The 17,097-nt window shown below is 46.5% G+C and overlaps 1 protein-coding gene across 1 annotated transcript in view; it reads left to right on the forward strand.

Annotated features, from left to right (window-relative positions):
- The window catches only part of LOC115116665 (interphotoreceptor matrix proteoglycan 2-like), a 94,472-nt gene that overhangs the window by 11,200 nt on the left and 66,175 nt on the right, over nucleotides 1-17,097 (forward strand). Inside the window, exons 3-7 of the mRNA XM_065015072.1 lie at nucleotides 379-545; nucleotides 2,382-2,407; nucleotides 2,551-2,583; nucleotides 6,761-6,798; nucleotides 12,393-12,598. Coding sequence (XP_064871144.1) covers nucleotides 379-545; nucleotides 2,382-2,407; nucleotides 2,551-2,583; nucleotides 6,761-6,798; nucleotides 12,393-12,598 — 470 coding nt within the window. The remainder of the gene's footprint in view (nucleotides 1-378; nucleotides 546-2,381; nucleotides 2,408-2,550; nucleotides 2,584-6,760; nucleotides 6,799-12,392; nucleotides 12,599-17,097) is intronic.

Raw genomic sequence — 17,097 nt, forward strand, 5'->3', positions numbered from 1 at the left:
GGTGACTTGTAAGCTGATTTATGGAGAAGGGTTACATCACTGGTTTGGCATTGGCATGACAGTGGAGAGTGATACTGAGGTCAGGCAGATAGGCACACAGCAAGTCTGCTTAACCACAACCCTGCTGTGGCAGGGCTAAACATGGAATCAGTTAACTCTGACCTGGTGGGGGGTATGTACTGTAACACTTATAGTCACACTGTGATCGACACATGAGCTAATATGCCAGCTAAGATTTACCTCAGGGGTCACAGCTCTAGAATTAGACAGCCACAGCCTGCGTACTGCAGTTTTCATCAATGCCCCTTGTAATCCTCAGAGACAGAAAGAATGGGTTCTTTCGCCAATATGTGACCTGTGTGTGGCGTGTGTGTTCAGTGTGTCAGGAGACGGTGTGGGAGGCCTTCAAGATCTTCTGGGACCGCCTCCCAAACCAGGAAGAGTACCAGACCTGGATGAGCCAATGCCTGGACGGCACAGCCACTGCTCTGGCGATGGGCAAAAACTTTAGCCAATCAAAGGAGCACCTGGCCCTGGTTGAGAGTGTGAGTCTCTCCAGTCTCCATGAAATTACCATCATCATGTACAGTACCAGTCAAAAGTTTGGACACACTAACTCATTCAAGGGTTTTTCTTTATTTTTACTATTTTCTACACCGTAGAATAATAGTGAACACACCAAAACTATGAAATAACCCACATGGAAACATGTAGTAACCATGTCAAAACATATTTTAGATTCTTCAAAGTAGCCACCCTTTGCCTTGATGACAGCATTGCACATTCTTGGCATTCTCTCAACCAGCCTCATGAGGTGGTCACCTGGAATGCATTTCAATTAACAGGTGTGCCTTGTTAAAAGTTAATTTATGGAATGTATTTCCTTCTTAATGCATTTGAGCCAATCAGTTGTGTTGTGACAAGGCAGGGTTGGTATACAGAATATATATTTTTCCCTATTTGGTAAAAGACCAAGTCCTTATTATGGCAAGAACAGCTCAAATGAGCAAAGAGAAACTACAGTCCATTATTACTTAAAGACATGAAGGTCAGTCAATTCGGAAAATTTGAAGTACTTTGAAAGTTTCTTCAAATGCTGTCACAAAAAGCATCAAGCGCTGCGATGAAACTGGCTCTCATGAGGACCCCCACAGGAATGGAAGACCCAGAGTTACCGCTGCTGCAGAAGATAAGTTAATTAGAGTTACCAGCCTTAGAAACTGCAGCCCAAATAAATGCTTCACAGAGTTCAAGTAGCAGAGACATCTCAACATCAACTGTTCAGAGGAGACTGCTTGAATCAGGCCTTCATGGTCGAATTGCTGCATAGAAACCACTACTAAAGGACCAATAAGAAGAAGAAACTTGCTTGTGCCAAGAAATACGAGCAATGGACATTAGACTGGTGGAAATCTGTTCTTTGGTCTAATGAGTCCACATTTGAGATTTTTGGTTCAAACCGCCGTGTCTTTGTGAGACACAGAGTAGGTGAATGGATGATCTCCACATGTGTGTCGTTCCCACCATGAAGCATGGAGGAGGTGTGATGGTGTGGGGATGCTTTGCTGGTGACACTGTCTGTGATCTATTTAGAATTCAAGGGACACTTTACCAGCATGTCTACCACAGCATTCTGGCACACGCCATCCCATCTGGTTAGCGCTTATTAGGACTATCATTTATTTTTCAACAGGACAATGACCCAACACACCTCCAGGTTGTGTAAGGGCTATTTGACCAAGAAGGAGAGTGATGGAGTACTGCATCAGATGACCTGGCCTCTACAATCACCGACCTCAACCCAATTTTTAAGATGGTTTGGGATGAGTTGGACGGCAGAAAGAAGGAAAAGCAGCCAACAAGTGCTCATCATAAGGGAACTCCTTTAAGACTGTTGGAAAAGCATTTCAGGTGAAGCTGGTTGAGAGAATGACAAGAGTGTGTAAAGCTGTCATCAAGGCAAAGGGTGGCTACTTTAAAGAGTCTAAAATATATTTTGATTTGCTTAACACTTTTAGTTTCATGATTCCATGTGTGTTATTCCATAGTTTTGATGTGTTCATTATTATTCTACAATGTAGAAAATAGTCAAATGTGGAATAAGTCAAGGGGAATGAATACTTTCTGAAGGCTCTGGATATGCTACAGTCCTCAGCCATATAAACAGCCATATAAACATGAGGTGTGTGTCATGACTGCATTGAGTAGGTGTGTCCAAACGTTTGACTGGTACTGTATGTCTGCAACTTCCACATCGTTATTCATCCAAACAGTGATGGCTTTCAGCTGTTATTTTGTATGTGTGTGTGTAACTACTATATTCACGCTTCAACCGTTACTTGCTGTTGTATAATTTCTATCTTCCATCTTTGCCATTTCAGAGAATGTGGCTGACAGGGTCAACAAGGTAAAGTATGTCATCCTGTCCTAGTTACTTTCATTGCCATTGTAACATTTCTTGGAGCGTATTCACTGTGCATTACCCTTGTCTTACATGTGTCATTCTTTCCCCCATTGCTGCTCTCTCTACTCCTGCTCCACCAACTGTAGTGAGCCCAACAACTCATGGCTACATATGTGCAGGTAAAGTTCTGAATGTTCTTCAAACTTACCTGGCCATATTACTCCTCATCCTCTCCCCCATTGCTGTGGCCATACAGTTCATTTGGGAACATTTTCAGACCCCTTGACTTTTTACACATTTTGTTATGCTACCACCTTATACTTAAATGGATCCAAAAAACAATCATCCTCGTCAATCTACACACAACACCCCATAATGACGAAGCAAAAACCGGTTTCTAGACATGTTTGCAAATGCATTCAAAATTAAAAACGGAAATATCACATTTACATAAGAATTCAGACCCTTTACTCAGTACTTTGTTGAAGCACCTTTGGCAGTGATTACACCCTCGAGTTTCTTGGGTATGACGCTAAAAGCTTGGCACATTGTATAAACAGATAAACGGTATCTACTGTATCTCTATGGCTGCAGATACACGGTATCTATCTCTATGGCTGCAGGTACATGGTATCTACCTCTATGGCTGCAGATACACAGTATCTACCTCTATGGCTGCAGGTACACAGTATCTACCTCTATGGCTGCAGATACACAGTATCTACCTCTATGGCTGCAGATACATGGTATCTACCTCTATGGCTGCAGGTACATGGTATCTACCTCTATGGCTGCAGGTACATGGTATCTACCTCTATGGCTGCAGGTACATGGTATCTACCTCTATGGCTGCAGGTACATGGTATCTACCTCTATGGCTGCAGGTACATGGTATCTACCTCTATGGCTGCAGGTACACAGTATCTACCTCTATGGCTGCAGATACATAGTATCTACCTCTATGGCTGCAGGTACATAGTATCTACCTCTATGGCTGCAGGTACATAGTATCTACCTCTCTGGCTGCAGATACACAGTATCTATCTCTATGGCTGCAGATACACAGTATCTACCTCTATGGCTGCAGGTACACAGTATCTACCTCTCTGGCTGCAGATACACAGTATCTATCTCTATGGCTGCAGATACACAGTATCTACCTCTATGGCTGCAGGTACACAGTATCTACCTCTATGGCTGCAGATACATAGTGTCTACCTCTATGGCTGCAGGTACACAGTATCTATCTCTATGGCTGCAGATACATAGTATCTACCTCTATGGCTGCAGGTACACAGTATCTATCTCTATGGCTGCAGATACATAGTATCTATCTCTATGGCTGCAGATACATAGTATCTACCTCTATGGCTGCAGATACATAGTATCTACCTCTCTGGCTGCAGATACACAGTATCTACCTCTATGGCTGCAGGTACACAGTATCTACCTCTCTGGCTGCAGATACACAGTATCTACCTCTATGGCTGCAGGTACACAGTATCTACCTCTCTGGCTGCAGATACACAGTATCTATCTCTATGGCTGCAGATACACAGTATCTACCTCTATGGCTGCAGGTACACAGTATCTACCTCTATGGCTGCAGATACATAGTGTCTACCTCTATGGCTGCAGGTACACAGTATCTATCTCTATGGCTGCAGATACATAGTATCTACCTCTATGGCTGCAGGTACACAGTATCTATCTCTATGGCTGCAGATACATAGTATCTATCTCTATGGCTGCAGATACATAGTATCTACCTCTATGGCTGCAGATACATAGTATCTACCTCTCTGGCTGCAGATACACAGTATCTACCTCTATGGCTGCAGGTACACAGTATCTACCTCTCTGGCTGCAGATACACAGTATCTATCTCTATGGCTGCAGGTACACAGTATCTACCTCTATGGCTGCAGGTACATGGTATCTACCTCTATGGCTGCAGGTACACAGTATCTATCTCTATGGCTGCAGATACATGGTATCTACCTCTATGGCTGCAGGTACATGGTATCTATCTCTATGGCTGCAGGTACACAGTATCTACCTCTATGGCTGCAGGTACACAGTATCTACCTCTATGGCTGCAGGTACATAGTATCTATCTCTATGGCTGCAGGTACATGGTATCTACCTCTATGGCTGCAGGTACATGGTATCTACCTCTATGGCTGCAGGTACACAGTATCTATCTCTATGGCTGCAGATACATGGTATCTACCTCTCTGGCTGCAGGTACACAGTATCTACCTCTATGGCTGCAGATACACAGTATCTATCTCTATGGCTGCAGGTACACAGTATCTATCTCTATGGCTGCAGGTACACAGTATCTATCTCTATGGCTGCAGGTACACAGTATCTATCTCTATGGCTGTAGGTACACAGTATCTACCTCTATGGCTGCAGGTACACAGTATCTATCTCTATGGCTGCAGGTACACAGTATCTACCTCTATGGCTGCAGGTACACAGTATCTATCTCTATGGCTGCAGGTACACAGTATCTATCTATATGGCTGCAGGTACACAGTATCTATCTCTCTGGCTGCAGATACACAGTATCTACCTCTATGGCTGCAGGTACACAGTATCTACCTCTATGGCTGCAGATACACAGTATCTACCTCTATGGCTGCAGGTACACAGTATCTATCTCTATGGCTGCAGGTACATAGTATCTACCTCTATGGCTGCAGATACACAGTATCTACCTCTATGGCTGCAGGTACATAGTATCTACCTCTATGGCTGCAGGTACACAGTATCTACCTCTATGGCTGCAGGTACACAGTATCTATCTCTATGGCTGCAGGTACACAGTATCTACCTCTATGGCTGCAGGTACACAGTATCTATCTCTATGGCTGCAGGTACACAGTATCTATCTCTATGGCTGCAGGTACACAGTATCTATCTCTCTGGCTGCAGATACACAGTATCTACCTCTATGGCTGCAGGTACACAGTATCTACCTCTATGGCTGCAGATACACAGTATCTACCTCTATGGCTGCAGGTACACAGTATCTATCTCTATGGCTGCAGGTACATATTATCTACCTCTATGGCTGCAGATACACAGTATCTACCTCTATGGCTGCAGGTACATAGTATCTACCTCTATGGCTGCAGGTACACAGTATCTACCTCTATGGCTGCAGGTACACAGTATCTATCTCTATGGCTGCAGGTACACAGTATCTACCTCTATGGCTGCAGGTACACAGTATCTACCTCTATGGCTGCAGGTACACAGTATCTACCTCTATGGCTGCAGGTACACAGTATCTACCTCTATGGCTGCAGGTACACAGTATCTACCTCTATGGCTGCAGATACATGGTATATATCTCTATGGCTGCAGGTACACAGTATCTACCTCTATGGCTGCAGATACATGGTATATATCTCTATGGCTGCAGGTACATAGTATCTACCTCTATGGCTGCAGATACATGGTATATATCTCTATGGCTGCAGGTACATGGTATATATCTCTATGGCTGCAGGTACACAGTATCTACCTCTATGGCTGCAGGTACACAGTATCTACCTCTATGGCTGCAGGTACATAGTATCTACCTCTATGGCTGCAGGTACATGGTATCTACCTCTATGGCTGCAGATACACAGTATCTACCTCTATGGCTGCAGATACATAGTGTCTACCTCTATGGCTGCAGGTACACAGTATTTACCTCTATGGCTGCAGATACATAGTATCTATCTCTATGGCTGCAGATACACAGTATCTATCTCTATGGCTGCAGATACATAGTATCTATCTCTATGGCTGCAGATACACAGTATCTATCTCTATGGCTGCAGATACATAGTATCTATCTCTATGGCTGCAGATACACAGTATCTATCTCTATGGCTGCAGATACACAGTATCTATCTCTATGGCTGCAGATACATAGTATCTATCTCTATGGCTGCAGATACACAGTATCTATCTCTATGGCTGCAGATACACAGTATCTATCTCTATGGCTGCAGATACACAGTATCTACCTCTATGGCTGCAGATACATAGTATCTATCTCTATGGCTGCAGATACACAGTATCTATCTCTATGGCTGCAGATACACAGTATCTATCTCTATGGCTGCAGATACACAGTATCTACCTCTATGGCTGCAGGTACACAGTATCTACCTCTATGGCTGCAGATACATGGTATCTACCTCTATGGCTGCAGATACACAGTATCTACCTCTATGGCTCCACTACAAGTAGAACACCAGATAGTTTTGTGCTTCTTAACTATTATAATTTGATTTGATTGGATCTCTGAGGGAAAACTCTCAACTGTGAGTGACTGTTGTTTTTCCACAGCACCTCAACTCCAGCCACAGAACAGGAGGCTCAAGGAGGTCAGTGTCATACACACACACACACCTTTTATAACTTCTTTATCCCTCCATCCTTTCTCTCTCTGTTACCTCTCTCTCTCTCCATCTCCTTCTCTCTGCTCTGTGACGTGCTCACACCGGTAATAGCCCACTATGGCTGTCTAATCCACATTAGTAAGCAGCGCATCCACACAGTTCACTCACACCAACCCCTCTGGCTATTGATTTCTTGCCCCACATTACAGGCTCAAGCCAAGCAATGCCTCTGACTATCGATGTGTTGTGGTGCACATAGTGCTGTGGCAGTCATGAAATTTCATCAGCTGGTTAATTGTCGTGCAAAAGACTGCCGGTCTCATGGTAATTTTACTTTTAATTAGCATAAACACGTCAAGCATCTCCAGTCCTCCATGCATACAACCCGCATACAAAAGTCTAATATATTAATCTAATATACACCATCACAATAAATCCATTATTCATTTTAGTCAGGTCTAAAGGACCATTATGATATGAAGAAAATGTATTTCAGAAGAACAGCATATGAGTTGTATGTTATCTGGCTATGCTCCGTGCCATAGGATGTAGGCGTATTCATTTAGCAGACAAGATATGCTTATAAGTCCCATTCTATTATTTCATCTTATATGATTTTATAGTAAGAAGAATATAATTCATCTTAGCTGAATATAACAGAAAGGATATTTTTCCCATTACAGAGTGAGTGTACATATGAAGTGGTTATGTTGAGGTAAAAGTGATCATTTGAAACAGGTTCTATAAGATACATTTAGAGTTATTAGGTAACTTTAGTTGTGAATGACACGAACCATAGAAATCAAAACATATATGGGCTGCATGATGCGACTATAGGCTGTTGATGATTTTAAGAAAGTCGCAAAAAAAGCTTGTGCTCTGTTCCTTTCCTCAGGCTGCACAGCTCTTCTCTCATCAAGTGCTCATATTTTCACCCATCAGATTATTCTCAATTTAATCTTGTCTTTACTAATATGTACAATTTGTTTTGATTTAGAATGGCCCGTTATGAAATGGGCAGGAACTGGGGCAGGAACAGGGGCAGGAACCGGGGCAGGAACAGGAACAGGGGCAGGAACCGGGGCAGGAACCGGGGCAGGAACAGGGGCAGGAACAGGGGCAGGGACCGGGGCAGGAACCGGGGCAGGAACCGGGGCAGGAACAGGGGCAGGAACCGGGGCAGGAACTGGGGCAGGAACAGGGGCAGGAACAGGGGCAGGAACTGGGGCAGGAACAGGGGCAGGAACCGGGGCAGGAACAGGGGCAGGAATAGGGGTAAAAAGACATGTCGTCCATATGCACTCTAATAGTGATTGGAGGCCACTTTCCTGCTGGTTTGTTTTTCAATCATGCTGGGTAGGTTACTGTGGTTATTTCACTCCATGCATCAACCACTGTTTGAGGACCATGCAGCCTCTTGCTGCGTAACAGGTGATATTCCGCCCAAACTCTGTATGCCATGGGCTATCCAACTCTGTTCCTGCAGCTACCCAGTACTCTGTATGCCATGGGCTCTCCAACCCTGTTCCTGCAGCTACCCAGTACTCTGTATGCCATGGGCTCTCCAACTCTGTTCCTGCAGCTACCCAGTACTCTGTATGCCATGGGCTATCCAACTCTGTTCTTGCAGCTACCCAGTACTCTGTATGCCATGGGCTCTCCAACTCTGTTCCTGCAGCTACCCAGTACTCTGTATGCCATGGGCTCTCAAACTCTGTTCCTGCAGCTACCCAGTACTCTGTATGCCATGGGCTCTCCAAACCTGTTCCTGCAGCTACCCAGTACTCTGTATGCCATGGGCTCTCCAACTCTGTTCCTGCAGCTACCCAGTACTCTGTATGCCATGGGCTCTCCAACCCTGTTCCTGCAGCTACCCAGTACTCTGTATGCCATGGGCTCTCCAACTCTGTTCCTGCAGCTACCCAGTACTCTGTATGCCATGGGCTCTCCAACTCTGTTCCTGCAGCTACCCAGTACTCTGTATGCCATGGGCTCTCCAACCCTGTTCCTGCAGCTATCCAGTACTCTGTATGTCATGGGCTCTCCAACTCTGTTCCTGCAGCTACCCAGTACTCTGTATGTCATGGGCTCTCCAACCCTGTTCCTGCAGCTACCCAGTACTCTGTATGCCATGGGCTCTCCAACCCTGTTCCTGCAGCTACCCAGTACTCTGTATGCCATGGGCTATCCAACTCTGTTCCTGCAGCTACCCAGTACTCTGTATGCCATGGGCTCTCCAACTCTGTTCCTGCAGCTACCCAGTACTCTGTATGCCATGGGCTATCCAACTCTGTTCCTGCAGCTACCCAGTACTCTGTATGCCATGGGCTCTCCAACCCTGTTCATCGATAGTAACATGTTTTCACAAGAAACATATTTAATGAAACTGTTGACAGACCCTCTCTCTGCGCGCTCGAGAATGGAATGAAAGAGAGAGGGGAGGAGATGGAAAACATGTTGGTGAGATATTCTGTAGCTAAAGGTAATGTGTCAGCCGATTAATTATAAAAATATTTTTTAAATGCCCTCAAAGGCGATTACTAGAATTTGCTCAATTTTGGAGTATACAGTGCATTCTGGAGTATGCAGGTATTCAGACCCCTTGACTTTTTTCACATTTTGTGACGTTACAGCATTATTCTAAATTTGATTACATAATTACATACAACATTTTTCCCTCATAAATCTAAACTCACTACCTCATAATGAAAAAGACTTGACTGGAGTCCAGCTGTGGTAAATTCAATTGATTGGACATGATTTGGAGAGACACACACCTGTCTATATAAGGTCCCACAGTTGACAGTGCATGTTGGAGCAAAGAACCTGACGGTCACTCTGACAGAACTCTAGAGTTCCTCTGTGAAGATGGGAGAACCTTCCAGAAGGACAACCATCTCTGCAGCATCCCACCAATCAGACTTTTATGGTGGAGTGGCCAGATGGATGCCACTCCTCAGTAAAAGGCACATGGCAGCCCGCTTGGAGTTTGCCAAAAGGCACCAAAGGACTCAGACCATGAGAAACAAGATTCTCTGGTCTGATGAAAACAAGATTGAACTCTTTGGCCTGAATGCCAAGCATCACATCTGGAGGAAACCTGGCACCATCCTACGGTGAAGGATGGTGGTGGCAGCGTCATGCTGTGGGGATGTTTTTCAGTGACAGGGACTGAGAGACTAGTCAGGATCGAGGGAAAGATGAATGGCGCAAAGTACAGAGAGATCCTTGATGAAAACCTGTTCCAGAGCGCCCAGGACCTCAGACTGGGGAGAAGGTTCACATTCCAACAGGACAGCGACCCTAAGCTCACAGCCAAGACAACGCAGGAGTGGCTTCGGGACAAGTCTCTGAATGTCCTTGAGTGGCCCAGCTGGAGCACGAACTTGAACCGGATCGAACATCTCTGGAGAGACCTGAAAATAGCTGTGCAGAGACGCTCCCCATCCAACCTGACAGAGCTTGAGAGGATCTGCAGAGAAGAATGGGAGAACACCCCAAATACAGGTGTGCCAAGCTTGTCGTGTCATACCCAGGAAGACTTAAGGCTGTAATCGCTTCCAAAGGTGATTCAACAAAGTACTGAGTAAAAAGTCTGAATACTTATGTAAAGGTTTTTGCTTTGTCATTACAGGGTGTTGTGTGTAAATTGACTCGGTGACATTTAAAAAAAAAATCCATTTTAGAATAAGGATGTAACGTATCAAAATTTGGAAAAAGTCAAGGGATTTGAATATTTTCGAATGAACTGTAGGCTAAACCAATTCTGTACCAAATACATCTTAAATCAGTTTAAAAAATAATAATAATTCGGGTAGGCTATGTATTGTGTAATGCCACAATCATTATTTTAATTCAGCTTTTTGGGGGGGGATTGGGCTCGTATACTGTTTAGGCCAGTGCCGATGCATTAACTCTAATATGCATATGGGTATTTTTAATTAATCATCACCTTAGAAAGTGCCGTCCATTTCATTGTTTGGCTTTGAAACAACATCCACAATGACCATGTTTTCCACTCAGTTTCAACCTGTAGTACTTCTTCAAATTGATCAATCACAGTGAGGTGAGTTTTAAAAGCATGATACTGTTTTGATGATAAGTGTTTGATGTGATTTTAGATTGATGTCAGAGTTGTTAGAGGGACAGTAGAGACCTGAGTACCAGGCCATTAGGACCTGATGGAAGGACAACAGAGCCCTGAGTACCAGGCCATTAGGACCTGATGGAAGGACAACAGAGCCCTGAGTACCAGGCCATTAGGACCTGATGGAAGGACAACAGAGCCCTGAGTACCAGGCCATTAGGACCTGATGGAAGGACAACAGAGCCCTGAGTACCAGGCCATTAGGACCTGATGGAGGGACAACAGAGCCCTGAGTACCAGACCATTAGGACCTGATGGAAGGACAACAGAGCCCTGAGTACCAGGCCATTAGGACCTGATGGAAGGACAACAGAGCCCTGAGTACCAGACCATTAGGACCTGATGGAGGGACAACAGAGCCCTGAGTACCAGACCATTAGGACCTGATGGAGGGACAACAGAGCCCTGAGTACCAGACCATTAGGACCTGATGGAGGGACAACAGAGCCCTGAGTACCAGACCATTAGGACCTGATGGAGGGACAACAGAGCCCTGAGTACCAGACCATTAGGACCTGATGGAGGGATAATAGAGCCCCGAGTACCAGGCCATTAGGACCTGATAGAGGGACAATAGATCGCTGAGTACCAGGCCATTAGGACCTGATGGAGGGACAATAGAGCCCTGAGTACCAGGCCATTAGGACCTGATGGAGGGACAGTAGATACCCGAGTACCAGGCCATTAGGACCTAATGGAAGGACAACAGAGCCCTGAGTACCAGGCCATTAGGACCTGATGGAGAGACAATAGATCGCTGAGTACCAGGTCATTAGGACCTGATGGAGGGACAGTAGAGAACTGAGTACCAGGACATTAGGACCTGATGGAGGGACAGTAGAGACCTGAGTACCAGGCCATTAGGACCTGATGGAATGACAACACAGCCCTGAGTACCAGGCCATTAGGACCTGATGGAGAGACAATATAGGGCTGAGTATCAGGCCATTAGAAACTGATGGAGGGACAATAGAGCCCCGAGTACCAGGCCATTAGGACCTGATGGACTGACAATAGAGCCCTGAGTATCAGGCCATTAGGACCTGATGGAAGGACAATAGAGGCCTGAGTACCAGGCCATTAGGACCTGATGTTCATTAGTGAGTTGGTTAATACCAGCACATGTCCTGAGTGCATAAGAGGAGATTACCATGAACAGTCACATGGAATTTCACTGCGGTCATGACTCTCTGTGTGGCGGCATTATGGTCACCTCAACAGCCCTAGGTACACTTACCAGGATTTGTCTAAAGAACATACTGATCTGGGTCCCACAACTTTGTGCAGGCTTTTGTTCCAGACCATTACCAATGTACCCGAGTCGGCTAATTAACTAAATATAAAGAGCTTGATTAAGTTGAATCAGACATCAGTGTTATAAGAAAAGTGCTGCTTTCTTAAAAACACCAACCTTTCTCTCCCTAACCCCCAGAGGTCATCAGAGAAGGGGCAGAGGTGGAGCTTCCCACAGAACCCACCAATGACATAGAGATGGAAGTGTTGGAGTGGCCTACTCGGGCCCAGTTGGAGCAGGTGGTTGAGCTGAGTATCTTGCTGAAGGGAGAGAGGTACAGCGATGCTCTAAGAGACACTGCCAGCTTCCAGTACCAGACACTCAACCAGCAGTTCATTGACAAGGTACGACTCAGAAATGTCTGTTTCCCTCTTTATCTCTCTCCTTCTCTCTACCTCATTCACTCATTCCTACTTCACATTCTTTCCTCCCAACATGATATCATAGGAAATCTTTATCCTGGCCCGTAAAAAAAAGAAAAAGAAGAGAGGTAATGTTTTGATGATGTTTTTCTCAATACATTGCAATCAATGGGAAAGATAAGTGTCACAGGGTTGACAATTTTCTTGTTTATTCTCCTCTCTCCCTCTTTCTCTCCCCTTCTCTCTCATCCTCCTCCCCCTCCATTCTGTCTCTCTCCTTTCTCTGCCTCCCCTTCCTCTCATCTCTCTCTATCCCTCCTCTCTCCCACCTCTGGCTGTATGTTGACTCTCTCTCTCCCCCTTCTGCTTTCTCTCCCCCCTCCTACACCCTCTCCCTCTTTCCCCTCTGTCCTCATCCCTCACTCTCCCCTTCTCTCTCTTCCTCCTCCCCTGCATTCTGTCTCTCTCCTTTCCCTGCCTCCCCTTCCTCTCATCTCTCTCTATCCCTTCTCTCTCCCACCTCTGGCTGTATGTTGACTCTCTCTCTCCCCCTTCTGCTTTCTCTCCCCCCTCCTACACCCTCTCCCTCTTTCCCCTCTCTCCTCATCCCTCACTCTCCCCCTTCTTTCTCTCTCATCCCCCTCCATTTTCTCACAGACACAGACAGACAGAAAGGCAGGCTGGCAGACAGTTTCAAGTTTTCAAGTCAATTGAAAAAATGTGACACAAATCCTCTTCAGAATTAATTCCAGAATTCATAAAAAGGCTCTTTGTTTCTGGATCTGCAAGACCATTGTGTCCAATGGAGGTCAAAAATGATTTTGGGTCGATTGACTTCAAATTACATATGCCGTGTCATGATGGTCCCCTGATCACAAATATGTACAATTTGGGAAGATTAAACCTTTTTAACCCGTTGAAACCACCCCTATGATCCCCAATTAAGTACTTCCCTCTAGTCGCAGGAAGCTGCAATTCAATGTACGGCCTCCGTGGGACACTTTTTAACGATGCCCTGTGTTTCAAGACTTTACATTCAGAACTTACCATTCTACAGAGGATGGAAGACCGTGCTTTTGTGTAACTGCAGGGAGAGTGAAGGACCATGTTGAGGATTCCTTTTGCCACAGGAAGCTGAGCCTCAACATAGGGCATCCCTATAAGGTCACGATTGGATGTGTACAAGGACGGTTAGCTAGCTCAATCGCAGGCCATGGGGGCATTATGGTTATGTGAGGGCTGTAGGTAATGATTTTCTATGGAAGAAAGGCCTTAATCTCGGTGGGACAAAGTTTTCACTGTCAAGAGTAAATTTTGCATGGTAGGCTGGCGTTCATCAGGAAGCGTCTGTTGAACAAGACCATACATTCATTTTGCTTCTAGCCTCAGCTGTTCTGCCAATGTCACTCTAAAACACATTAACTCTAGACCAGTCTTCATGTGAGACCTACCTTTCTGCCATGTAGTGGGGAGAGGGGCAAATTAATTGTTAATTGATTACGGTTAGGGTTATGTCTAGGATTGAGGCTCTAACCCTCGCTTCATGTCCACTCCCAGCTCAACCCTAACCCTAGCTTCATGTCCACTCCCAGCTCAACCCTAACCCTAGCCCCAACCTAACCCTAGCTTCATGTCCACTCCCAGCTCAACCCTAACCCTAGCTTCATGTCCACATCCCGGTTCAACCCTAACCCTAGCTTCATGTCCACTCCCAGCTCAACCTGAACCCTAGCTTCATGTCCACTCCCAGCTCAACCCTAACCCTAGCTTCATGTCCACTCCCAGCTCAACCCTAACCCTAGCCCCAACCTAACCCTAGCTTCATGTCCACTCCCAGCTCAACCCTAACCCTAGCTTCATGTCCACATCCCGGTTCAACCCTAACCCTAGCTTCATGTCCACTCCCAGCTCAACCTAACCCGAGCTTCATGTCCACTCCCAGCTCAACCTAACCCTAGCTTCATGTTCACTCCCAGCTCAACCATAACCCTAGCCCCAACCTAACCCTAGCTTCATGTTCACTCCCAGCTCAACCATAACCCTAGCCCCAACCTAACCCTAGCTTCATGACCACTCCCAGCTCAACCTAACCCTAGCTTCATGTTCACTCCCAGCTCAACCTTAACCCTAGCTTCATGTCCACTCCCAGCTCAACCTTAACCCTAGCTTCATGTCCACTCCCAGCTCAACCTTAACCCTAGCCCCAACCTAACCCTAGCTTCATGTTCACTCCCAGCTCAACCTTAACCCTAGCTTCATGTCCACTCCCAGCTCAACCTTAACCCTAGCTTCATGTCCACTCCCAGCTCAACCTTAACCCTAGCTTCATGTTCACTCCCAGCTCAACCTTAACCCTATGTCCACTCCCAGCTCAACCTTAACCCTAGCTTCATGTCCACTCCCAGCTCAACCTTAACCCTAGCCCCAACCTAACCCTAGCTTCATGTCCACTCCCAGCTCAACCCTAACCCTCGCTTCATGTCCACTCCCAGCTCAACCTAACCCTAGCTTCATGTTCACTCCCAGCTCAACCATAACCCTAGCCCCAACCTAACCCTAGCTTCATGTCCACTCTCAGCTCAACCCTAACCCTAGCTTCATGTCCACATCCCGGTTCAACCCTAACCCTAGCTTCATGTCCACTCCCAGCTCAACCTAACCCTAGCTTCATGTCCACTCCCAGCTCAACCTAACCCTAGCTTCATGTTCACTCACAGCTCAACCATAACCCTAGCCCCAACCTAACCCTAGCTTCATGTTCACTCCCAGCTCAACCATAACCCTAGCCCCAACCTAACCCTAGCTTCATGACCACTCCCAGCTCAACCTTAACCCTAGCTTCATGTCCACTCCCAGCTCAACCTTAACCCTAGCCCCAACCTAACCCTAGCTTCATGTTCACTCCCAGCTCAACCTTAACCCTAGCTTCATGTCCACTCCCAGCTCAACCTTAACCCTAGCTTCATGTCCACTCCCAGCTCAACCTTAACCCTAGCTTCATGTTCACTCCCAGCTCAACCTTAACCCTATGTCCACTCCCAGCTCAACCTTAACCCTAGCTTCATGTTCACTCCCAGCTCAACCTTAACCCTAGCTTCATGTCCACTCCCAGCTCAACCTTAACCCTAGCTTCATGTCCACTCCCAGCTCAACCTTAACCCTAGCCCCAACCTAACCCTAGCTTCATGTTCACTCCCAGCTCAACCTTAACCCTAGCTTCATGTCCACTCCCAGCTCAACCTTAACCCTAGCTTCATGTCCACTCCCAGCTCAACCTTAACCCTAGCTTCATGTTCACTCCCAGCTCAACCTTAACCCTATGTCCACTCCCAGCTCAACCTTAACCCTATCCCCAACCTAACCCTAGCTTCATGTCCACTCCCAGCTCAACCCTAACCCTCGCTTCATGTCCACTCCCAGCTCAACCTAACCCTAGCTTCATGTTCACTCCCAGCTCAACCATAACCCTAGCCCCAACCTAACCCTAGCTTCATGTTCACTCCCAGCTCAACCTTAACCCTAGCTTCATGTCCACTCCCAGCTCAACCCTAACCCTCGCTTCATGTCCACTCCCAGCTCAACCTAACCCTAGCTTCATGTTCACTCCCAGCTCAACCATAACCCTAGCCCCAACCTAACCCTAGCTTCATGTTCACTCCCAGCTCAACCATAACCCTAGCCCCAACCTAACCCTAGCTTCATGTTCACTCCCAGCTCAACCATAACCCTAGCCCCAACCTAACCCTAGCTTCATGTTCACTCCCAGCTCAACCTTAACCCTAGCTTCATGTCCACTCCCAGCTCAACCTTAACCCTAGCTTCATGTCCAGTCCCAGCTCAACCTTAACCCTAGCTTCATGTCCACTCCCAGCTCAACCTTAACCCTAGCTGCATGTCCACTCCCAGCTCAACCTTAACCCTAGCTTCATGTCCACTCCCAGCTCAACCCTAACCCTAGCTTCATGTCCACTCCCAGCTCAACCCTAACCCTCGCTTCATGTCCACTCCCAGCTCAACCCTAACCCTCGCTTCATGTTCACTCCCAGCTCAACCTTAACCCTAGCTTCATGTCCACTCCCAGCTCAACCTTAACCCTAGCTTCATGTCCACTCCCAGCTCAACCCTAACCCTCGCTTCATGTCCACTCCCAGCTCAACCCTAACCCTAGCTTCATGTCCACTCCCAGCTCAACCCTAACCCTCGCTTCATGTCCACTCCCAGCTCAACCCTAAACCTCGCTTCATGTTCACTCTCATCTCAACCCTAATGCTAGCCATAACCCAACACTAACTTATTGTCCACATCCCAGCTCAACCCTAACTCCAAGAGCTGAGCCAAAATGTGAAGGCAAATGTGTTATGGTTATGGCTGGGGTTGAGCCGGGATGTGGACAGCTAGGCTAAGGTTTAGAGTCTGTCTGCCTGCCTGCCTGCCTGGGGGCGAGAGGCGGGAGGAGGGGGCGAGAGGCGAGAGGAGGGAGC

Source organism: Oncorhynchus nerka, linkage group LG3 (genome assembly GCF_034236695.1).
Source record: "Oncorhynchus nerka isolate Pitt River linkage group LG3, Oner_Uvic_2.0, whole genome shotgun sequence".
Classification (NCBI taxonomy): Eukaryota; Metazoa; Chordata; class Actinopteri; order Salmoniformes; family Salmonidae; genus Oncorhynchus; species Oncorhynchus nerka.